This window comes from Oenanthe melanoleuca, chromosome 13 (genome assembly GCF_029582105.1).
Source record: "Oenanthe melanoleuca isolate GR-GAL-2019-014 chromosome 13, OMel1.0, whole genome shotgun sequence".
NCBI classification, from domain to species: domain Eukaryota; kingdom Metazoa; phylum Chordata; class Aves; order Passeriformes; family Muscicapidae; genus Oenanthe; species Oenanthe melanoleuca.
This window is the reverse complement of record NC_079347.1, coordinates 1021313-1042235: the sequence shown is the minus strand read 5'-3', so window position 1 is coordinate 1042235 and position 20923 is coordinate 1021313. Positions and strand designations below refer to the sequence as shown.

The following is a 20923-nucleotide window of genomic DNA, read 5'->3' as shown; positions in this document are numbered from 1 at the left end:
ACACAAAGGCTGCTCTCCTCACAGGGGGTTAATCTGCTCCCCAAGCTGGGCAAAGCCCTGTCCACTCTGGAGCTCTTGTGTCCATCCCCAGCTCCAGCTGAGAACAACAGCCTGCTCCTCACCTGGCACTCTCTAGGTGATTATGGGACACAAAGGGATAAATTCAAAGCAGGTTTGCAACTGGGGGGATCCAAAGCTGCTGAGTGAGGAAGAGAACAAAGGCAGATAAGATGGGCTGGGCTGGGACTGTGCAGTGCAAGGCAATAGGAAAGGAGCCTGTCCCATGGCTCCTCTCCTGCCAATGAACATAGCAGGACAACCATGGGACAATCACCCCTGAGCTCCATTTCCCTCCAGCCCAGACTCAACTTCAATATTTGTATAAGCCCAGCCATAACTTTTATCTCGTGTTTTCTTTGGGGTTTACTGACTGTTTAGAGGCTAAAAAGCATTCCCTCAAACTCTTGCCACAAGGAGAGCTGAAACCATGACACTAATGAAAACCACACTCTGCTATCAAGAAGACGTGCTATTGTTTTCTTTTGTTGCTGCTGAGGAGCTGTTAATGTGGGCAGCACGTCTGGAACATCCTTCCAGCCCAGGCTGCTCTGGGAACTTGTCACAGGCTGGCCTGGGAGGGCAGCAGCATTTATAACAACAAATTTATTCTTTGCAACAAACCATTTGCAGCCTAACACCATGAAAAGGGAGAAGAAAAGTTCACACTGCCTGAAAGGTGACAAGCTGGAGAAGTGTCCTGCCTCAGTGCCCAGCAGCCAAGCCAAGGGATGAGCCTGGAACACACACTCCATACAAACACACAGTGTTTGGAAAAACTGATGCTGACTTTGCCAGGATGCTCCTGTGCAGAACAGGAAAGGCTGTGCCCTGTGCCACTGCTGATCCAGCTGGGGCAAGGTCTGCTGGAGAAAAAGGGAAGATTTTGTGCTCAATTTACCCCACCTGAATGCTTCTGAAGTCTCCATGGCTGGTACCAGCACCTCATAAACATTAACAACATGATCCTTGTAACACTTCAGGGGAAAATGCTATGATCATACTTATAGGATGGAAAATCAGGGCACAGAAAAATCTAAGGTAGGTTTGTGTCCTGGCAACCTTCAAAAGCATCCAGCATGGTTTAAATGCAGTTAAAATGATTTCCCTGTCAAGCACCAAACAATGAGGGCTCATGCAGGGTGGTAACACCAGTGCAGGAAGCAGAGAGAATTGGCTGCTGTGCCCCAGAGTGCTGATTTCCATTTCTCCCTGATTTTAAGCAGCACTCTGGATGCCTCCTGCCTCCACAGGCAGCTCCAAAACAGGTCAGGCACAGGGCCCTGGCTGGCAGCAAATAACCAGGGTCCAGCTTTCCCAGAGCATCCCCAGGAAAACACAGTGAAGAGGGAGGGTTGTTCCAGGGAAGGCAGTGGTGTCACTCCTGGGACCACAACAGTAAAGAATTTCTCATCAGAGCCATTTGGTTTCTGGATTCTGTTTGGGAGCATGGCTTTCACTGCCTTGACTCAAAGCAAAACTCAGCTTCCCTTTTTCACAGCCACAGAGATGCTAGTTTTGAACTCCTGGTGGTGCAAAGTGAGGGCAGCAGAGGTTTGAAGGCTGGAATATCCTATTTGACATTAATTTTTTGGTGGCACTTCAGCTTTGCACAAGCCTCTGCCTGGTTAGCAAGCCTCCAGCGCAATGAAGAAGGACGATGTAAATTACAAAAATAATACAAAAAATACTGCTACAGCACACAAGTTGGGCTGAAGGGGTGAACATGGGATCTGTTCCATGCCTCCATTGTGGGGGCATCCCCCAAAGTTCAGCCCCCAGCCCTGGCTGTGCTGTGCCAGTGCTGGCAGGAAGGAGCTCCCTGCTACCCAGAATGAAGCACCAGCACAGGGCTCTGCTCACCCTTCTGCTCTGCATCCCTCCCAGAAGGAGTTCTGGGGGAAATTCATACCTGAACGCCTCCCCAAAGAAGGAGCAGGTGAGGAAGGGGCTGTGCAGCATCCCATGGCACTGGGATGCTGGGGTGACACCTCAGGTGAGGCAGGACCCCGTGCACGCCCTGCAGGGCTCCTTCTCCAGGCTGGGGGTGGATGGAGAGCTCAGGAGAGCACCTGAGAGTGCCCTGGACCCCACATCCCCCTCCTGCTCCTCACTGCAGGCTGACAGACGAGGCTCAAATACATTGTCACAGCCCGGAGGAGGCTGCTCAAGGTAACACTCGGGTTACAAATGAATTAACAGGAAACACTTACCTTGCCCACGAGCTTGCCTTTCCTGTTCATGCAAAGGTAGAAATCTGTCTCCTTCCCTTTGATCCGGACTTGACTGCCAAAAGTGTCTGTTTCCACTAGAAGCTGGGCTTGGAAAGGAAGAAGAAAAGAAAGCATTTACCAATGTGTTCCCAGGAAGGCAGAGGGTGCAGAGCTCCCCAGGGCACTGTCCCACTGAGCCACACCAGGCCAGGACAGGGGACAGCCCCAGGGACCAGCAGGGCTGAGCTCATGGCTCGGGGCAGGACTGATGTCTCTGCACTCACCCCACACAGACAGCCCGGATTTAGGGCTGGTTTAGCACAGAAATCCAACCAGCTGTGGGCTCTGTCTGCCACACCAACCCCAGCACCTCACCAGCAGCATCAGCTCAGCGTTAACACAACCAGAGAACTGCTCATGTTGGAAAAAACCTCAGAGATCATCAAGTCCAACATTCCCCCAGCAGTGCTGTGGCCACCACTGCACCCTGTCCCCAGGTGTCACATCTACCTGGCTTCTGAGCACCTCTGGGGATGGTGATGCCACCCCTGCCCTGGGCAGCTGTTCCAATGACAATGCTCTCCTTCACGCTGCATCAGGGCTCTTGGAGGGCAGAACACAGATTTTATTCTGATGAAGATGAAAGACTGGCATGACGAGAAGGAAAACCCTTTCCCCAGAGGCAGCAGCCCCCAAGCACTGCACAAAAGAGGTTCAGCCACACAAATATCTCAGTGATCTCCCGAAGGTCACCACGACAGCCAGCAGGGAGAAACTGGGCACTGCTTGCTCTGTCTGCTGCACACCCACCCTGCACATCTCCTCCATGCCTGGCTGTGCTTCCAAATCCCTTCCTGGCAGTCCAGGCCCAGGTTTCTGGCTCTAGTGGCCAGTCTCAGGGCCCTGCAGTGTATTGATGCCAGAGCTAGTTTGCAGCAGGAGTCAGGGTAGGGGACAGATCATCTCCATGAACCCCTGCTCTGCACAGCTGTGCCTGCAGAATGGTGCCATCATCATCATCATCACCACCATCATCATCTCAAAAACTCAGACAGATCCAAATCCAGCCTTTTATTCCAGCTCTAATCTAAGCACAAATTCCAGTCATGCCCGAGGTTCGGATTGCAGGAATTTCCCCAGAGAGGCAGAACAGGCAGACTGGACATTTTGGTTCAGATCCATCTCCACATGGAGGAGGAGAAAGGAGACATGGTTGAAACACAATGCAAGAATGTGTGAGTGTCAGCAAGTGCAGCTCCACGCTCCTGCTCTGGAAATACTCACGCCTGGGAGTTCTGAGCCCCAGCGTAGAAATGCAGCTTTTGCCAAACTCTGGAGAATGTTTGATCTGTGCTGCAAAAAGTCACATTCTTTTTGGCATTCATATTTCAGATTTAAAGCCCTCTAAGAGCAAATATGTTCATTGTAAGGATTTACCATGGGGATAGAAATAGGAGTTTGTTTCATTTAAACACATTAATATTTTTCCCACTTGTAAAGTCAGCTTTTGGCTTCTGCAGCAGTGCAAATATCACAAACCTTTAACTCACAAGGGCCCTAAACAATTTTCCCCTTACAGCTCAGTCACATCTGTAAGTTCAGGGGTTTCCAGTTCCTGGCTGCTTACATTTATTTAGATATATTTGTTAAACCTGTTATCACAGGGGATATTTAAATTATAACTTCTTTCTGACAGCAAGTGGGATAATGTCTGCATTACAGCAGGTTACTGCTTGCAATCTTGCACAGGTATGGATATTTATGGAAGTTTTTCAGAAACACCTCATGGGTTTAGGTACCTGTGATGGAGTGCAGCCTGAAGCCACCACTGGGTGCTGCCCACTTTGTTCCCTCACCTGTACCAAAGCTGTGACCACTCCTGTGAGGCTCCTGACAGTGAGGACATCCAGGTGAGCCAGGCAGGAGGGGGATGGCACAGGACACAGTACAGCTCCTCCAGGGCAGGTGGAGCAGCCTGGCTGGGACCCCAGGAGTGCTGCAGGAAGCTCAGGGAGCTGCTCAGGGGCAATGCAGCATCTCCAGAATGGCAAAGCTAGGACTGTCTGCCTTTAGAGGTGCCTCTGAAAGGGCTTCTGCTCACCTGAGCAGAGGATGGAGGGCAGCCCTGAGAGGGAGAGCAGCAGCCAGCACAGCAGAGAAGGCTGTGGAGCCAGCAAAGCGTGGCCCAGGAGCCACAGCCAGAGCACCAATAGCTGCCCACAGACGTGAGTGGCCAAACCAGCAGGCAGGAGCACAGGGACAGTGAGAACAGGACAGCACAGCTCCCTTTGACAGTGACTCTGAACATCAGGGACAGGCTCTGGCCAGCCCAAGGAGGAGCCTCTGACAACCCTGCCCCACAAGGGCTGTGTCCCAGGGGACAGCCCAGCTCCCACCCCTGTGATGTCCCTGGCAGCCCCTGCTCAGATGCACAAACACAGGGCACTCTGGCTCGGGCTCCCCACCCCCTCACTCTGCAGCCAGCATGAGTAATATCCAAGCTGATTTTAATTTGAAAAATATCACCTTAAAAAGATGCCGGTTCCCTGCTGTGAAAATTAAAACCATCTGGATGGAGTGATTTCAAATAATTAATCTAGGACTCCTTTGGCACCGCTACTAATTAAAATATGATACCTTCCTCCCCCTTTTTAAATAAAAAATTTAACTAAAGTTTAAAGATCTAATAAAATAATGTCATAATTTAGAAGTGGATGGAAGTCACCTTTCCTGCGGGCTGCAGGGGTTACAGCAGCCCTGAGATCACTCCCAGGCAGGGGCCATGGCACCCAGCCCCAGCAGCAGGGAAGAGGCAGCACCCAGTGAGACACAGGAGCTGGCAAACACAGCAGCATCCATCCTGCACCCAGCCCAGAGATCCAGAGTGGCATCCATCCTGCACCCAGCCCCAGGAGTGGGCATCCATCCTGCACCCAGCCCCAGGAATGCACATCCATCCTGCACCCAGCCCCAGGAATGCACATCCATCCTGCACCCAGCCCCAGGAGTGGGCATCCATCCTGCACCCAGCCCCAGGAATGCACATCCATCCTGCACCCAGCCCCAGGAGTGGGCATCCATCCTGCACCCAGCCCCAGGAGTGGGCATCCATCCTGCACCCAGCCCCAGGAATGCACATCCATCCTGCACCCAGCCCCAGGAGTGGGCATCCATCCTGCACCCAGCCCCAGGAGTGCACATCCATCCTGCACCCAGCCCCAGGAGTGCACATCCATCCTGCACCCAGCCCCAGGAGTGCACATCCATCCTGCACCCAGCCCCAGGAGTGCACATCCATCCTGCACCCAGCCCCAGGAGTGGGCATCCATCCTGCACCCAGCCCAGGAGCAGGGCAGGAGGCTCAGCACATGAGCTGGGAGCTGTCTGATCCCTGCTGTGACCTGAGCTGCCCTAGCACAGACCAAGGCCTCACACAGGTTCCCACTTCTGCAAAATATTGAGTCTTAAGATCTTGGAAACATCTTCCTGTTTCTAGGGATCCTGAGCCCCTTTTCCCCAAGAGAGATCAGTGCAGCTTTGGGGTGGGTTATGCCCAGTTGGCTTCTGTCTGCAGCAACCCTGGCAGCTGAGGATTCTTTGTGCAGCAGCATCTCCCCAAATTCCCTCTGGAGCAGGGACAGGCACCTTAAACAACACATCCAAAATCTTCTGGGAGGGATCCCAGCCCTGAAGGATGCAACTATAGCTCCTGGAGGCTGACCCAGGGATTGCTCGTGTCTCCCCCTCCACTCACACACAGCAGGAGAAAAAGCTCAGCCACCACCAACACATTTTATGTTAATCCAAACTGCACCTGGAATGCTGTCCTGTCCTGTGATAAATACCATGGCACAATGGAAGGGCCAGGGAAAATCCTAGAGAATGTGCAGGAGAGCTCAGGTAAATAAAATGAGTGCCCCGTGCCAGAGCAGCATCCCCCAGCCTCTGCTGCTCAGAACACCTGACTGCCAGCCCCATCTGTCCCTGGACACACCACACAGAGATTACAATCTTTATTTTCAAAGGCCCTGGGCTCCAATCCTCAGATCAGGTGTTATTGTTTAAATTCTTTGACAGCTAGATATTCTGATATATTTTCCAGGGGAATAAAAAAAAAAGAGCAAAAGAGAAAAGATGTCTTTGGAGGGTGAGATCTCCTGCTACATGTTTTCCCTTATTGGCCCATTTAACCTAAACCTTCCTGAAAACTCCCACTGGAAGAGACTGGAATTCCTCACAAGTCTAGGTGAAAAGGATTACATATATATATATGTTGAAAAGCTATCTACCAGCTAAGAAAACATGAAGTCAGGGAGATATGTGAAGGTGGCAGAAAACATGCCAAATTATCTTCCAGATATTTCCTGGGAGTGGGAGGACAGCAGCCAGAAAAGCACAGGGAAAGAGAGGAGAAAGAGAGCACCTGAGAAGTGTCAGGTTTACAAGTACCAATCACAAAATCCTCAGGTCCAGATAAAGAAAGAGAAAAACACAGGAAGAGTGCAGAAGGACTGGATCCTTCAAGTCTATCCACTGGTTTGGGTTTTTATGCAGGTGAAACCCCTGCAAAGGGAGCCACAGGGAAAGGAACTCAGCTGCTTACACTGCACACAGCCAGCCAGGCACAACAGATTTCCTGGGGAAAAGATCCCACAGGGGACCAAGATTTTGTTGCTTTGGTTGTACTTCTTTTTCTGGAACAGTCAGGGAAGCCATTCTCAGCCTTGCAAGCATTTCCAGGGAATGAAGAGGATGCACTGGCACACTGAGGCTGGAGCACAGCACCTGGGATGGAGCATTCCCAGTTGTTACCCTGGTGCTGTGAGCCAGGGCACTCCCACCGCTCGCAGTGCTCAGACCACGGCTGATGGGAGAGCAAAATCCACTCTGCTGACACTGAATCTTCTCCAGAGACTCCCAGCACAGGCAACAGTGCTTACAATATTGAAATCTGTTCAAACACTGCCTACCCTACCAAAAGCACGTGAATCCCTTCCACGACCACAAGAGAATGACTCTGTCTGCACAGTCATGATGTAATGGTGAGGGAATAACACCAAAATTAGGTTAAGACTGGAGGGTCTAATGAAGCCAGTTCCCAGTGAGGGAATCAAGGCTGCATACCTAAGTCTTTTCTGCACATTTGCATAGTCCTGCAAACTGAAAGGTATTTAATGGTTATAATCCACAGAGCCCAACTCTCTTCGCAAATATTCAGGTGCAAATTAGGAGTAAGCACCCCAATCAGTGAGGCTGGTGCTCTGACCCACATACCACTGCCCTGAGCTCATCCTGTCTGTCCTGAGCACAGCACATGCACACCCAATTATTAAAAGGGATGTTCGTGGGGAGGAAGACTCAGCTCCAGGCTCCAGCTATTTTCTGTTTCAAGGCACTGCATTGCACGAGCCAGGGAAGTGCTGGGTGCCAGCAGAGGCTGCCCAGGGAGCAGCTCCCAGTCCTGACCCAGGGCTCAAAGATGCTGTTACTCTAAATGAGGATTTCCACTCAATGCTGTGGCTTTCACTCGGGGACAAAGAGTTTTTGGGGTGCGAGGCCCTCAGGGCATCCCCCATACACGGGGAGCCAAATCCCGGGCACGTTTTCCTGTCCCATCACGGGTGGGAAGGGAAGGGATCAGGAAAAAAGGGCAGGCTGCAGACACAACCTGCACCCACAGCAGCCCCGGCAGCTCTCCGGAGCCAGACAGGTCAAATATTTGCATGGGAGACATCAGAGGAAAATCCGTAAGGCAGCAAAGACCTCAAAGGCAGCTCCAGTACAGACACCCGATCCTGCAAATACTTCCCCAGAAGGACTTCACACACATCGGAAGCGCCTCGAGTGCTGATAAAGACCCGCACACAGCCCCGGGCTCCTGTGCCTGCGGGGGTGGGAGCACAGCCCTGGGGACAGCCCTGGGGACAGCCCTGGGGACAGCTCTGGGGACAGCTTTGGGCACAGCTCTGGGGACAGCCCTGGGGACAGCTTTGGGCACAGCTCTGGGGACAGCCCTGGGGACAGCTTTGGGCACAGCTCTGGAGACAGCCCTGGGGACAGCTCTGGGGACAGCTCTGGGGACAGCCCTGGGGACAGCTCTGGGGACAGCTCTGGGGACAGCCCTGGGGACAGCTTTGGGCACAGCTCTGGAGACAGCCCTGGGGACAGCTCTGGGGACAGCTCTGGGGACAGCTTTGGGCACAGCTCTGGAGACAGCTCTGGGGACAGCTCTGGGGACAGCTCTGGGGACAGCTTTGGGCACAGCTCTGGGGACAGCTCTGGGGACAGCTCTGGGGACAGCTCTGGGGACAGCTTTGGGCACAGCTCTGGGGACAGCTCTGGGGACAGCCCTGGGCACAGCCCTGGGGACAGCCCTGGGGACAGCTCTGGGGACAGCTCTGGGGACAGCCCTGGGGACAGCCCTGGGGACAGCTCTGGGCACAGCTCTGGAGACAGCCCTGGGGACAGCTCTGAGGACAGCTCTGGGGACAGCCCTGGGGACAGCTTTGGGCACAGCTCTGGAGACAGCCCTGGGGACAGCTCTGGGGACAGCTCTGGAGACAGCCCTGGGGACAGCCCTGGGGACAGCCCTGGGCACAGCCCTGGGGACAGCTCTGGGGACAGCTTTGGGCACAGCCCTGGGGACAGCTCTGGGGACAGCCCTGGGGACAGCCCTGGGCACAGCTCTGGGGACAGCCCTGGGGACAGCGCTGGGGACAGCCCTGGGCACAGCCCTGGGGACAGCCCTGGGGACAGCTTTGGGCACAGCTCTGGGGACAGCCCTGGGCACAGCCCTGGGGACAGCTCTGGGGACAACTCTGGGGGCAGCCCTGGGGACAGCTCTGGGGACAGCCCTGGGGGCAGCTCTGGGGACAGCCCTGGGGACAGCCCTGGGTACAGCCCTGGGCACAGCCCTGGGGACAGCTCTGGAGACAGCCCTGGGGACAGCTTTGGGCACAGCCCTGGGGACAGCTCTGGGGGCAGCTCTGGGGACAGCTCTGGGTACAGCCCTGGGGACAGCTTTGGGCACAGCTGTGGGGACAGCCCTGGGGACAGCGCTGGGGACAGCTCTGGGGACAGCTCTGGGCACAGCCCTGGGGACAGCTCTGGGCACAGCCCTGGGCACAGCTCTGGGGACAGCCCTGGGGACAGCTTTGGGCACAGCTCTGGGCACAGCCCTGGGGACAGCTCTGGGGACAGCTCTGGGGACAGCCCTGGGGACAGCTCTGGGGACAGCTCTGGGGACAGCCCTGGGGACAGCTTTGGGCACAGCTCTGGAGACAGCCCTGGGGACAGCTCTGGGGACAGCTCTGGGGACAGCTCTGGGGACAGCTTTGGGCACAGCTCTGGGGACAGCTCTGGGGACAGCTCTGGGGACAGCTCTGGGGACAGCTTTGGGCACAGCTCTGGGGACAGCTCTGGGGACAGCCCTGGGCACAGCCCTGGGGACAGCCCTGGGGACAGCTCTGGGGACAGCTCTGGGGACAGCCCTGGGGACAGCTTTGGGCACAGCTCTGGAGACAGCCCTGGGGACAGCTCTGAGGACAGCTCTGGGGACAGCCCTGGGGACAGCTTTGGGCACAGCTCTGGAGACAGCCCTGGGGACAGCTCTGGGGACAGCTCTGGAGACAGCCCTGGGGACAGCCCTGGGGACAGCCCTGGGCACAGCCCTGGGGACAGCTCTGGGGACAGCTTTGGGCACAGCCCTGGGGACAGCTCTGGGGACAGCCCTGGGGACAGCCCTGGGCACAGCTCTGGGGACAGCCCTGGGGCCAGCTCTGGGGACAGCTCTGGGGACAGCCCTGGGCACAGCCCTGGGGACAGCTCTGGGGACAACTCTGGGGGCAGCCCTGGGGACAGCTCTGGGGACAGCCCTGGGGGCAGCTCTGGGGACAGCCCTGGGGACAGCCCTGGGTACAGCCCTGGGCACAGCCCTGGGGACAGCTCTGGAGACAGCCCTGGGGACAGCTTTGGGCACAGCCCTGGGGACAGCTCTGGGGGCAGCTCTGGGGACAGCCCTGGGTACAGCCCTGGGGACAGCTTTGGGCACAGCTGTGGGGACAGCCCTGGGGACAGCGCTGGGGACAGCTCTGGGGACAGCTCTGGGCACAGCCCTGGGGACAGCTCTGGGCACAGCCCTGGGCACAGCTCTGGGGACAGCCCTGGGGACAGCTTTGGGCACAGCTCTGGGCACAGCCCTGGGGACAGCTCTGGGGACAGCTCTGGGGACAGCTCTGGGCACAGCTCTGGGCACAGCTTTGGGCACAGCTCTGGGGACAGCCCTGGGGACAGCCCTGGGGACAGCTTTGGGCACAGCTCTGGGCACAGCTTCGGGCACAGCTTCCCCAGGGCTGGGTGCTGCTGCCTGCCCACTGCACCACCCCGGGCCAGCGGGACGGGGAAGGTGCAGGAGCCGGCACAGAGCCCACGGTCCCCTCCCGGCACATCTCCTGGGGCTCTCCCCTCTGCTGAGCTCCAGACCCCGCTCCCAAGGCAGCACCTCCCAGCAGGGAGCTCCTGTCCCACGTCCAGCACTCTGAGCCATCCCTTGGCGCTCCCTGGGCCTGTCTGCAGCACACAGGGCCAAGATGTGCCGAAATCTCCTGCTGGTGCCAAGCATGCCAGCCCCAGTGGCCAGCCCAGGCCAGCTGTGCAGGCAGGAGACACTGCTGCAGTGAACCAACCCCAGCCCCAGCCCGGCAGGGGCAGGGCAGGAAGCACCTCACACTGTCTGATATCACTCTCCACCATTTAATATCACTCTCCACCATTTAATATCACTCTATTTAAGCCTGACACACCATTCCTAGAAACATGAAATCACAGAATGGTTGGAAGGGATTTTCAAGCTGAGCCAGTCCCAAGCCCTGGGCAGGGACACCTTCCACTAGACCAGGTTGCTCCAAGCCCTGTCCAGCCTGGCCTGGACCACCACAGAGCTCTTACCTGTAGGGATGCCCACCCAAAAAATGCTCCTCCCACTTCAGCAGTGGCTAACAAAACACGCCCAGGGGATGATGCTGAGCTGGTGCTCCCCCAGCATCTCAGGGACCATCTCAGGCAGATTCTGCCTCCCCACCCTGTAGAGATGGATTGTTTATGCCAGGATGGCACTCTCAAGGTAAAAAGGAGGTTCTAAAACATAAAAGTCCTCTCCTCCAAACCACCCAGGCTCCTATAGGATGACAAAGCTTCCAAACATAGTCCCTACAAGCTCACTCTAGTCACCACATCTTGGGAGAAGTGTAAATGCAACTGTGCTAATTTGAGGTCTTTCATTAACCTACGCATATGAAAACCATTTGAGAGTTCAGCAGATATAAAACCAGAATCAGACAGGAATAAATACCAAGGTAGGTCTAAGAGATTTTTGTCCAACTTAAATAAAACTTTCAAATCCCTGAATCTGTAATTCTGTGAAAAACAAACAAACACACACCCACAGAGAAAACCACGCCCCCACACCCCATCTGAGCTGTAAGTACCATTTTACTGGCCCAAGCTGGCACTACCAGAGGCTTAGCCATGTAATAATGACAGTAAAATCCTGTCATTCTGACATGGAGCCATTGCACCGTTTGGTACATCCAAGAAAACAGGATTAAGCAGTAGGATATCAGACCTCTTGCAGATGTTTTATACATAATTCACCATAAGAGACACAAAAAAAAAAAAAAAATTGGCAGTTGCTTCACTGATAGTGAATAAGTTTATCTAGAGAAGATTCAGTGAAAGCAGAGCCAGGGAGGTTTGTGCTTTTAAAAGGCCTGGGTGGGGACAACTGTGAACAAATTCTGCCTGAACTTTGCCACCTGCAAACTTGCCATGACTAAGAAATAAGCCTGGAAAGAGAAACGTTCAGAATGTTAGCACAGAAATTCCTCTATCTCACCAGGGTGTCCTGCTGCCTCCAAGCACAGCTCAAGTGGACAGTGTTTCTACAGAGAAATACAGGAAAACTGCTTGACAAGCTGCCAGGCTCTGGGTCTGGAATTACTGAAGGATGAGCCTCAAAAAAGCTCAGAAGATCTGCTATGCTTGAAAAATCACCTAAAATGAAAACTAAAGGGCCAAACCCTGATGTCTTTGATCATTCTCATTTGAATAAACTCCTACTGACACAGTCAAGCCCAACAGACAGCGACCTCAGAACCTGGCCCCAAGCTCCTCCTGAAACGCGTCCAAACGCTGGAGCCTCCCGGGTCTGGAGAGAGTGTGACCCTTCCCTGTTCTGCAGAGGGTTAGAATTACTGCAGGAACAAACCCCCAGCTCCACAGTTATTTTGACTCCCTCATTCCCAGTCTCAGCTGGACCCAATAAAAACACCAATGTACACAAAAATAACAATAAGGAGAGAGTGACCAGCCCGGGAGCCCCGAGCGCTCCGTGTCCCTGCAGAGCTGCTCTCTTTGTGCCCAGGAGCTCAGGGCTGAGCAGAGGACCCTGCAGCCCTGCCCACCTCCCTCAGGCAGCTCCTGCCTGCTCATCTCCAGGGATGAAGAGGGAGTGATGTCAGCACCACCTCCTCCTCTTTCCAGGGAGTCCCAGACACATCAGTCCCTGCCACAGCCCAACACTGAGTGGGCTTCACGCTCTCCAGAAGTCAGGCTTCACACACTCCAGAATTCAGGCTCCACTGTTGTGTTTGTGAGTGCTCCTAAATGTTTGTGAGAGCTCCAGAACAGAGCTCACCAGCAGAAATGCGTGTACAGGTTGAATTCAGATTATCAGATGTGCCTGACACACAAAGACGTTAAGTTCTACCAAGCAGGGTTCTTATTCTGCACCAGTAAACTGAAATCAGGATAATTAATTTTTTGGATCAGAATATAAGTGTTTTTTATGTATTTTCTCAAAGGGAATCATTGTAATATTGCCTTCTTCCAGCAAGTGAAAAATATGCTGAAAATAAAGTTGCAGGATGCTCTGGTGTTTTCAATGGGATTCTTGTGGCTCTGGAACCCAAAGGAGCAGAGGCAGCAGCACAACCTTCCAGAAGAAAATGTTCTGGCACATGGGGAAAATGTCTCTCTGTTTTAAGATTTTAAGCAGGATTTGCTCTTAGACATGGTCACAAACACAGTTTCAAAGACAACTTACTTTTTAGTGCTTGTGCTGCTGAAGCTCCCTTTTGCCAGATAAAAGAATTTATTATTAAATGCAGTTCAGAAAATCTGGGTCAGAGGATGTAAAAGAGTTTTGGGGTATGGGTTCAAAGATGTGGGCAAGGACTGATGTACCTGGGGACAGCTGCACCTGAGGAGTGCTCAGGGGAAGGACCTTGGAGGAAATGCTCTGCTCCAGCCCCTTTGCAGAGGTTCCTCCCTACAGACACAGCACAAATCTTACAAATGTTCTCAGGGCAGGAGCAGCAGAAATAACGCAACAACCACCAAAACCCAAAAATCAGGAATCACATTAACTCTCCCTTTAGCACCTTTGGTTTCACGTATTTATTTTTGGAAACATTTATCACGGGACTTCTCTTAAACTGTTACCCCTAGTCCTCAGCATATGTAAGACTATATACTTCCCTTTTACTGCATTTTAATTGCATGAGAAGTTTAAAAGTCTTTTTTTTTTCCTTTCCTGAAGTCATTTGGGACAAAAGGCATCTGGCACTCGGTATTTAAATAAGACCTGTCAGAACTGTAAAATTAGTTTTATGTTTTAATAAAGGTACTTAAAAAATCTCAAATATAATTCTGCATTCAAACCTTAAGTGTTTGGATTAAGAAAAGCAGATCCCATGTTAATATAATATAATATAAAAAATAAATCAAGTACAGAACTAAGCCAGTCCTCATCTGTGGCATTATAAAGAGCAGCGAAGAAAAGAGGTAATATCTGCAACAGCTTTTTTGGGGGGGCATTCTGAGTTTAAAGAAGCAGCACTGACAGCAGAAAATCTGTTTTATATTGTATTATTTGCTATTTATCTCAGTTTATCTAGAGACCCAGGCCACCTTTAAAGCTCAGACTCAGCCCCACGTTTCCATCCAAAATTCTCTCCAGCCTTTCTGTCCTCGCTGGGATGGACCCTCCTGCCCTCCTCTCCCCACCCTGAAGGGGTGGCCCTGAGGACCTGCATGGCAGAAGGTTCCTGGAGGTGGCAGGTGACACTGGCAGGGGGCATCTCTGCTGTAGGGGTGCACCTTACAGAACAGGGACATCTCTGCTGTAGGGTGCACTGTCCCTACAGGACAGGGACATCTCTGCTGTAGGGGTGCACCTTACAGGACAGGGACATCTCTGCTGTAGTGGTGCACTGTCCCTACAGGACAGGGACATCTCTGCTGTAGGGGTGCACTGTCCCTACAGAACAGGGACATCTCTGCTGTAGGGGTGCACCTTACAGGACAGGGACATCTCTGCTGTAGTGGTGCACTGTCCCTACAGGACAGGGACATCTCTGCTGTAGGGGTGCACTGTCCCTACAGGACAGGGACATCTCTGCTGTAGGGTGCACTGTCCCTACAGGACAGGGACATCTCTGCTGTAGGGTGCACTGTCCCTACAGGACAGGGACATCCCTGCTGTAGGGGTGCAGCCCCCACCTGCCCAACCTGGGACTGACAGAGCTCAGGCAGCTCGGAGCACTCTGTGATCAGCACAGAATTCAGTCCAAGGATCTGCAGACACACAGACAGGATAAACCCCAAATCAAACCAAACCCTCCTTCCAGCACTCACTACCCCACCCCAGCAATCACATCCCTCCTCCTGCCAGGACACCTCCCGACTGCCCTGCTTTTATCTCCCTCCAGCCTTTGGAGTGCACAGTGCCCTGACCCTGCCCAGCCCTGGGTGTTTGCAGGCAGCCCTGCTGGCCACATCTCTGTGCCAAGCCCGATGGCCAGGCTGTCCCACCCTTGGCACGGGAGGACAAAGCCACCTTTGAACCCTGCCAAGGTGACCAAGTGCCCCCACGTTTGCTGCCACCACCTGAGCTCAGCTGGGACACTCATGGCCAGTGCCAGCAGCACAGAGGGGCCCAAGGACACAGCACAGTGGTGGCACAAGAGAGCCCCTGGCCAACAGCACCTTCTCCAAGGGCTTTACAGCCCAGCACAAAGCTGCAGCCTGATCTTGCCACAGGGAGCCACTGCTGCACCCAGGACCCCACAGGAGCAGAGGAAGCAAAGGACTGAGGAGCTCCAGGGCACACTCCTGCCTGACCTTTGGGATCCCTTCCAAACCCTTCTGTGGCTGTGCAGCTCCCAGGTGCTCACAGTGAGGATGAGGGGCAGGCAGGGGGTGTCACAGGTGCAGACAGGCTCGGGGCACCCCAGCCCTGCTGTCACCTCCGGCGCGGGGAGCAATGCTCATCCCCCCGCAGGCGCCGTCAAAGGGAGACAAAAAAGCAGGATGCTGTGAATGGCAGCAGTGGGTGGCCCAGGCTGCACACAACAGGCACAGCCAAGTGTGTCTGGCACAGACAATGCTGGGCTGGAGGTGTGTGGGGCAGCGCCAGCGCCGTTCTCACGCCGGGGCACCCGGCCATGTCGCTCCCAAATCCTCTCCTCGCTCCCAGCCCTTCCTCGGCCTGGCCTGGCTTTTTCTGTGTTGTCCTTCCTGTTGGGACATTACAGCTCTGAAAAGAGAGCAGGTCAAACCCCTAAATGGTGAATTAGAGCTTCCCCTTGGGTTCCCGTGGTTTCCTGGCTCTTCCCCGCTGCCCTGGGAAGCGTGGCTGGATTTTGGGGTGGCAGCCTGACCCCTGGGCTGCCCAGGGCCTGATGTCAGTGCTGCTAATGCGTTCTTCATTCGTGCTTGGGGGCAGGAAATCTCAGCTTCCAGCGCCCAGGGGTTAATTATAATTTATATAGCAAGATCTCAGGCTGCGGGAATTTTTTTCTCCAGCTAATTAAGAGGTGCAATTACCTTTGAGAATCAAAGGGATATTCTGGTACCCAGCTCTGAGAAGCAGATTAGAGGCACTTAAGACACAAGGACATCTCTGCTTTTATACATGCCCTTAGTTTTTGATGCTGATCATTAACAAGAAACTGTTGTATTTCTGATCCATCATCACAGTGTCCCGCTGAGCACCCTCTGCAGCAGGGCAGCACAGAGCACTGCTGCTTTCCCTGTGGGTACCTGTCCTTCCTGCACCATCACCTGCTGCCCACGGCTCTGGCAAAACCTCCTGCTTGCTCATTAACAAAGCTTCATGGTGACCTTGAGGCGGGCAGTACCTAATAGGCCACAAGCCACTTACTCCCAAAGCAAGCAGTGCACTGATGAACGTTGTAGTAATTTAACAGCAATGATTGTATTTATTTGTAAACATTATTATAAGTGATAATTATAAATAGATACAATTATAATGAGTATTGTATTAATTTAGTAATAAATAATATTAGTAAACCGTCCCATGGCAGCTGTTCTGCATTCCCCTGTCCTACCCAGTGCAAACAGGACATCACTTGCAAATCCACCCCCTCCCTCAAGCTCTTCCCATCAGCTCCTTGCCTTGGTGTTTGTGCAGAGGCTTAACAGCTCCAGCTCTCTCTTCTCACCCCTCCCGGAGGTGACTGCTGAGCCATTTGCAAGGGGTTAATGTAATTGAATATTCAGATGTGGGGAGAGGGGCATTGGGCTAAGGACAGCAGTGAAAGGTTCTGGGGAACCCTTGAAGTTCAGCTCTGGGGACTCAGCAGAGTCACACGTGCAACAAGGGCTGCACCTCAGCCTGGCTGCACAGACTGCACAAACAAACCCATTCTTGGTTTTTGGGGATGCACTGGCCATTGCTCTGTGGGAAATGGAGTTTTTTAGAACCTGGTGCCCTGCAGTTGTCTGCAGCCCACACAGGCTGCAGGGCTCACACACCCACAGCAGCACTCCAGCCTGGCCCAGGGCACAGCCAGAGCAGGGGGAGGCTGCAGGGCAGGAAGACCAGCCCTTCCTCTGGAGAGGGGATTCCAGGAAGGAGCTCTTCTTGTCTGTGTGGGCTAGAAATGTAGCTCATGCTGGCAAAGCTGAGCAGCTGGTACCAAACAGCAGCAGCTCCCTACCATGACCTGGTTCTGCTGGGGCAGCTTTGCCAGGCTGCCCTTTGAGGGTCTGAGAGCAGCAAACTGCTGCACACACACCCCAAACCACACCACAGGAGGCATTGTGTTAAATGAGGAGATAACAGCTGACACCTGGGCACGGACAGATGCCTGCTGGCACTGCTCATCTCACAGGGAGCTCCAAGAAGCTCCTTTAGGCCTGACAACCAACTCACCCCACAGGAATTGCCATCTCTGGAGGCCAGCCTCTGGTAGGTGGCTGCCAGAGAAGGGGCACATCAGGTGTCATGAGCCATTTTACAAGAACATCTACAAAACTACACAGACCTGAAACAAGCAGAGCATTTCCAGTACAGACAAGTCCACAGACAGTATAATCTGTTTCTCTTCAGGGGACTAAGCAAAAATCAGGAAAGCTTTCCTCTGTAAAGGTTGAGAATAATCAGGGCAGAAGAGAGGGTGGCAGTTTTAGAGCATTTATTACTCTACACAGGAAGGCATCTGGCAAGAGGCTGGGGACAGACCTGGCTCAGCCGTGGAAAAAGCAAGAGAGGGATCACAAAACCAAGCTTGTAGTCTCAGCCTAAGCCACGAATCTGCACGGCATCCAATGAAAAAGATTGTGAATGCTTCATCAGCAACACGACCAAGCTACCCAGGAAAGAAAAAGAAAGGAAGGGCAGATCCAGAGGGAAATAAATTTACCCCAGCATTGCCTTTCCCTACAGCTTGCTATTTATTGAAGAAGCAGCAAAAGCTTCAGTGCGCTTCAGGATACAAACGCTGACACGGAAATTCAGAGCCCTGAAGCACTTCCAACAGGGAAAATATACTGACCGCAGTCTCTTTGGAGGTCAAACAAAATCAATAGCCTTTCTCTCCAGTCTGTCTCTAAACTAAGCTTCTTTCAAAGACATCCAGAGAAAATGGATCATCTTTTGTTGTTGTGCGTGGTTTTGGGTTGGGCTTTTTTTTGTTTTGCTTTTTTTTAAGTGGTCAAACATTCATAGAAGCATAAGAACTCCTTCCTCCCTAAGCATACTGAAAGGATTGTATAGAAGTCAACACTGCCCATCAGTTTTACTACACAATAGATGAGTTATCCACTTCTTGGGGAGGAAACCAAGCTGGAAGCTGCTTAGTGCTCGGCAAGAGAGGAAAAAATAAATCAATGTGTTTGCCTGATTGGGGTACGTTTAAAGCTGGTTGTCAATTAGTTCAACACAGTTTGCTGTTAGAGAGCACAACAATTTAGCCCCAGGAGCTGAAGTTTGCTGCATTTCCTCAGATTCCTCCTGCTGAGAGACAGATATTGGCTGCAGGCAGGTCAGGCAGGAGGAGGAGAAGGGGTGAGGCTGAAGTCATGGGCACAGAGTGAGAGCCTGACATGGGACACAGCTGTGATTCCTTCTGCTCTGAGCACACAGCACACCCGTGCCCAGAGAGGAGCAGAGCTGGCAGCTGCTTCTCACCCTGGTACACAGTGTGCCTCCCCAGCACACACCTGGGATAAACTACAGCTTACACACCCTATGGGATGGCATTGTCCCTTCCACACAACTAGGTCACCCCAACCTCACCAACAGGGCAGAGGGACCAAAGGGGGAGAATGAAAAACTCTGCCTGTCTCCAATTCATTAAGTAATACAAATTCTTTAAAATCTCAATATAAAAATCACAAATGGAGACAAACCACAGAAGTCACTTCCCAAGGGTCCCACTGAACTCATCCAAAGGAAAACACTGCCTTCAGAGCATGGGATCACCAGTGGCTTTACCTGCAGCTCTGTTCTGACAAGCAGTGTTGAAAGACACCTTTCAAAGCAATCATTCAGGCTGAGGAGGCTCCCAAAGGTGACCCAGCCCAACCCTCTGCTTTGAGCAGGACCACCAGGGATGGGGACCAGCACTGCCCAGCAGCACTCCAGCTGCCCTGCAGCTCTCTGAGCCACTGACATCCTGATCTGAGCACACCTAGGGTGGCACTGCTGTGCCACAGCATGGCTGGAGAGGGACACACATCTGCAGCTGGCTGGGGACAGCCCCAGCAGGGCTGAGCACTGGCCCCGGCACAGCAGGGCCGAGCCCTGGCCCCGGCACAGAAGGGCCGAGCCCTGGCCCCGGCACAGAAGGGCTGAGCACTGGCCCCGGCACAGAAGGGCTGAGCCCTGGCCCCGGCACAGCAGGGCTGAGCCCTGGCCCCGGCACAGCAGGGCCGAGCCCTGGCCCCGGCACAGAAGGGCCGAGCCCTGGCCCCGGCACAGAAGGGCCGAGCCCTGGCCCCGGCACAGAAGGGCCGAGCCCTGGCCCCGGCACAGAAGGGCCGAGCCCTGGCCCCGGCACGGCAGGGCTGAGCCCTGGCCCCGGCACGGCAGGGCTGAGCCCTGGCCCAGCACAGCAGGACTGAGCCCTGGCCCAGCACAGCGAGCTGCCCCAGCCCTGCCCTTGAGCCTCTCTGCCCTGGCTGGCACAGGGAGCCAGGTCTGCCAGCAGGCACCATTCCACACTGCTGGAATGCTGCTGGCAAACCCCCACGGCTGTGCCCTAGCCCTGCTGTGTCTCCAGCTGCCCTTTCAAGCACAGCACAGAAGGTTTGTTCCCCCAGCCTCTGTAAGGGCACCTCATTTCTTAGCAAACACATTCAGCATACTATCATCAGGAATTAGTCCTGTGCCCACTGAGGTCTAATGGTGCTGGGAAACCCTGGGGAAGCTCAGAACAGCAATGGTGACCATCAAAGGTCCACCCCAGCTCCAGGAGCAGCAGGAACAGCCAAGGCTGGGAGCCAGAAACAAAAGTGCTATTTCTTTGTAATGCTTTTTATCTCCCCTCCTCCAGCCCCCCCAGGTGGGACAATTTACCCGGTGACTATAAAGCTCTTACATGTGCTTGTTAGCACCCCCAAATTAGTAGGTGTAAAGTCAATATCCTTTTGCCTATTTACTCCTAATGAGTCACCAGTCAGAAACTTCACTTGAAAAAAACGGTTACAAATGCAGATGCCGAAGCAAATGAAATAAAGGCAAGAATCACAAACGTTGCACAAAGGCAAGGGGCTGGGCACACCGCACAGCACCAGGCCATTGTCACCGGCTCAAACCTAACAGCTTTGATTTGCCTCCCACCGTTAAAATGGTTTGAAATGCAAGGTCTGAACAAAGGTGCAAGACACAGGAGGAATGGGAGGCACTGCTGGGCACTTAATCTCCTTTCAGTCTCACACAGGAGCTCCAGGAACGGCTCTGTTGAAGTCGGTGGAGTTTCAGGAGTGTAGGAAAAGGAATAATCAAGCCTTGGCTGTAACAGAGATCCAGCCCTGTGATCCCTCCATGCAGCCAGCAGAAGCCTTATTGGGGATTTATGCTGAAATCACCTTCAGGCAAGTTCCTTTGGCGCTGGAACCTGGGCCAGCATCTCTGAGCCCAACAGGATAAGACCAGCTTCTAATTCACCCCAATATGTGATCTGGAGCCAGGAGCCCAAAGCATCCCCAGTCTGCTTCAGCACTGTGAGCCTTGCAGCTGTCCTTGGCCAAGCACTGGGGACACCTGGAGAATATTTTTCAGATTTATCTGGTGCTTACATGCCATCCTATCCCTAGCCCTTCGCAGCTGCTTCTCTAATGTCCTCGCA

At 53.6% G+C, this 20923-nt stretch overlaps 1 protein-coding gene across 1 annotated transcript in view; it reads right to left on the bottom strand.

The window, feature by feature from the left end:
- The window catches only part of FGF18 (fibroblast growth factor 18), a 67787-nt gene that overhangs the window by 13958 nt on the left and 32906 nt on the right, over positions 1-20923 (bottom strand). Inside the window, exon 4 of the mRNA XM_056502175.1 lies at positions 2271-2377. Coding sequence (XP_056358150.1) covers positions 2271-2377 — 107 coding nt within the window. The remainder of the gene's footprint in view (positions 1-2270; positions 2378-20923) is intronic.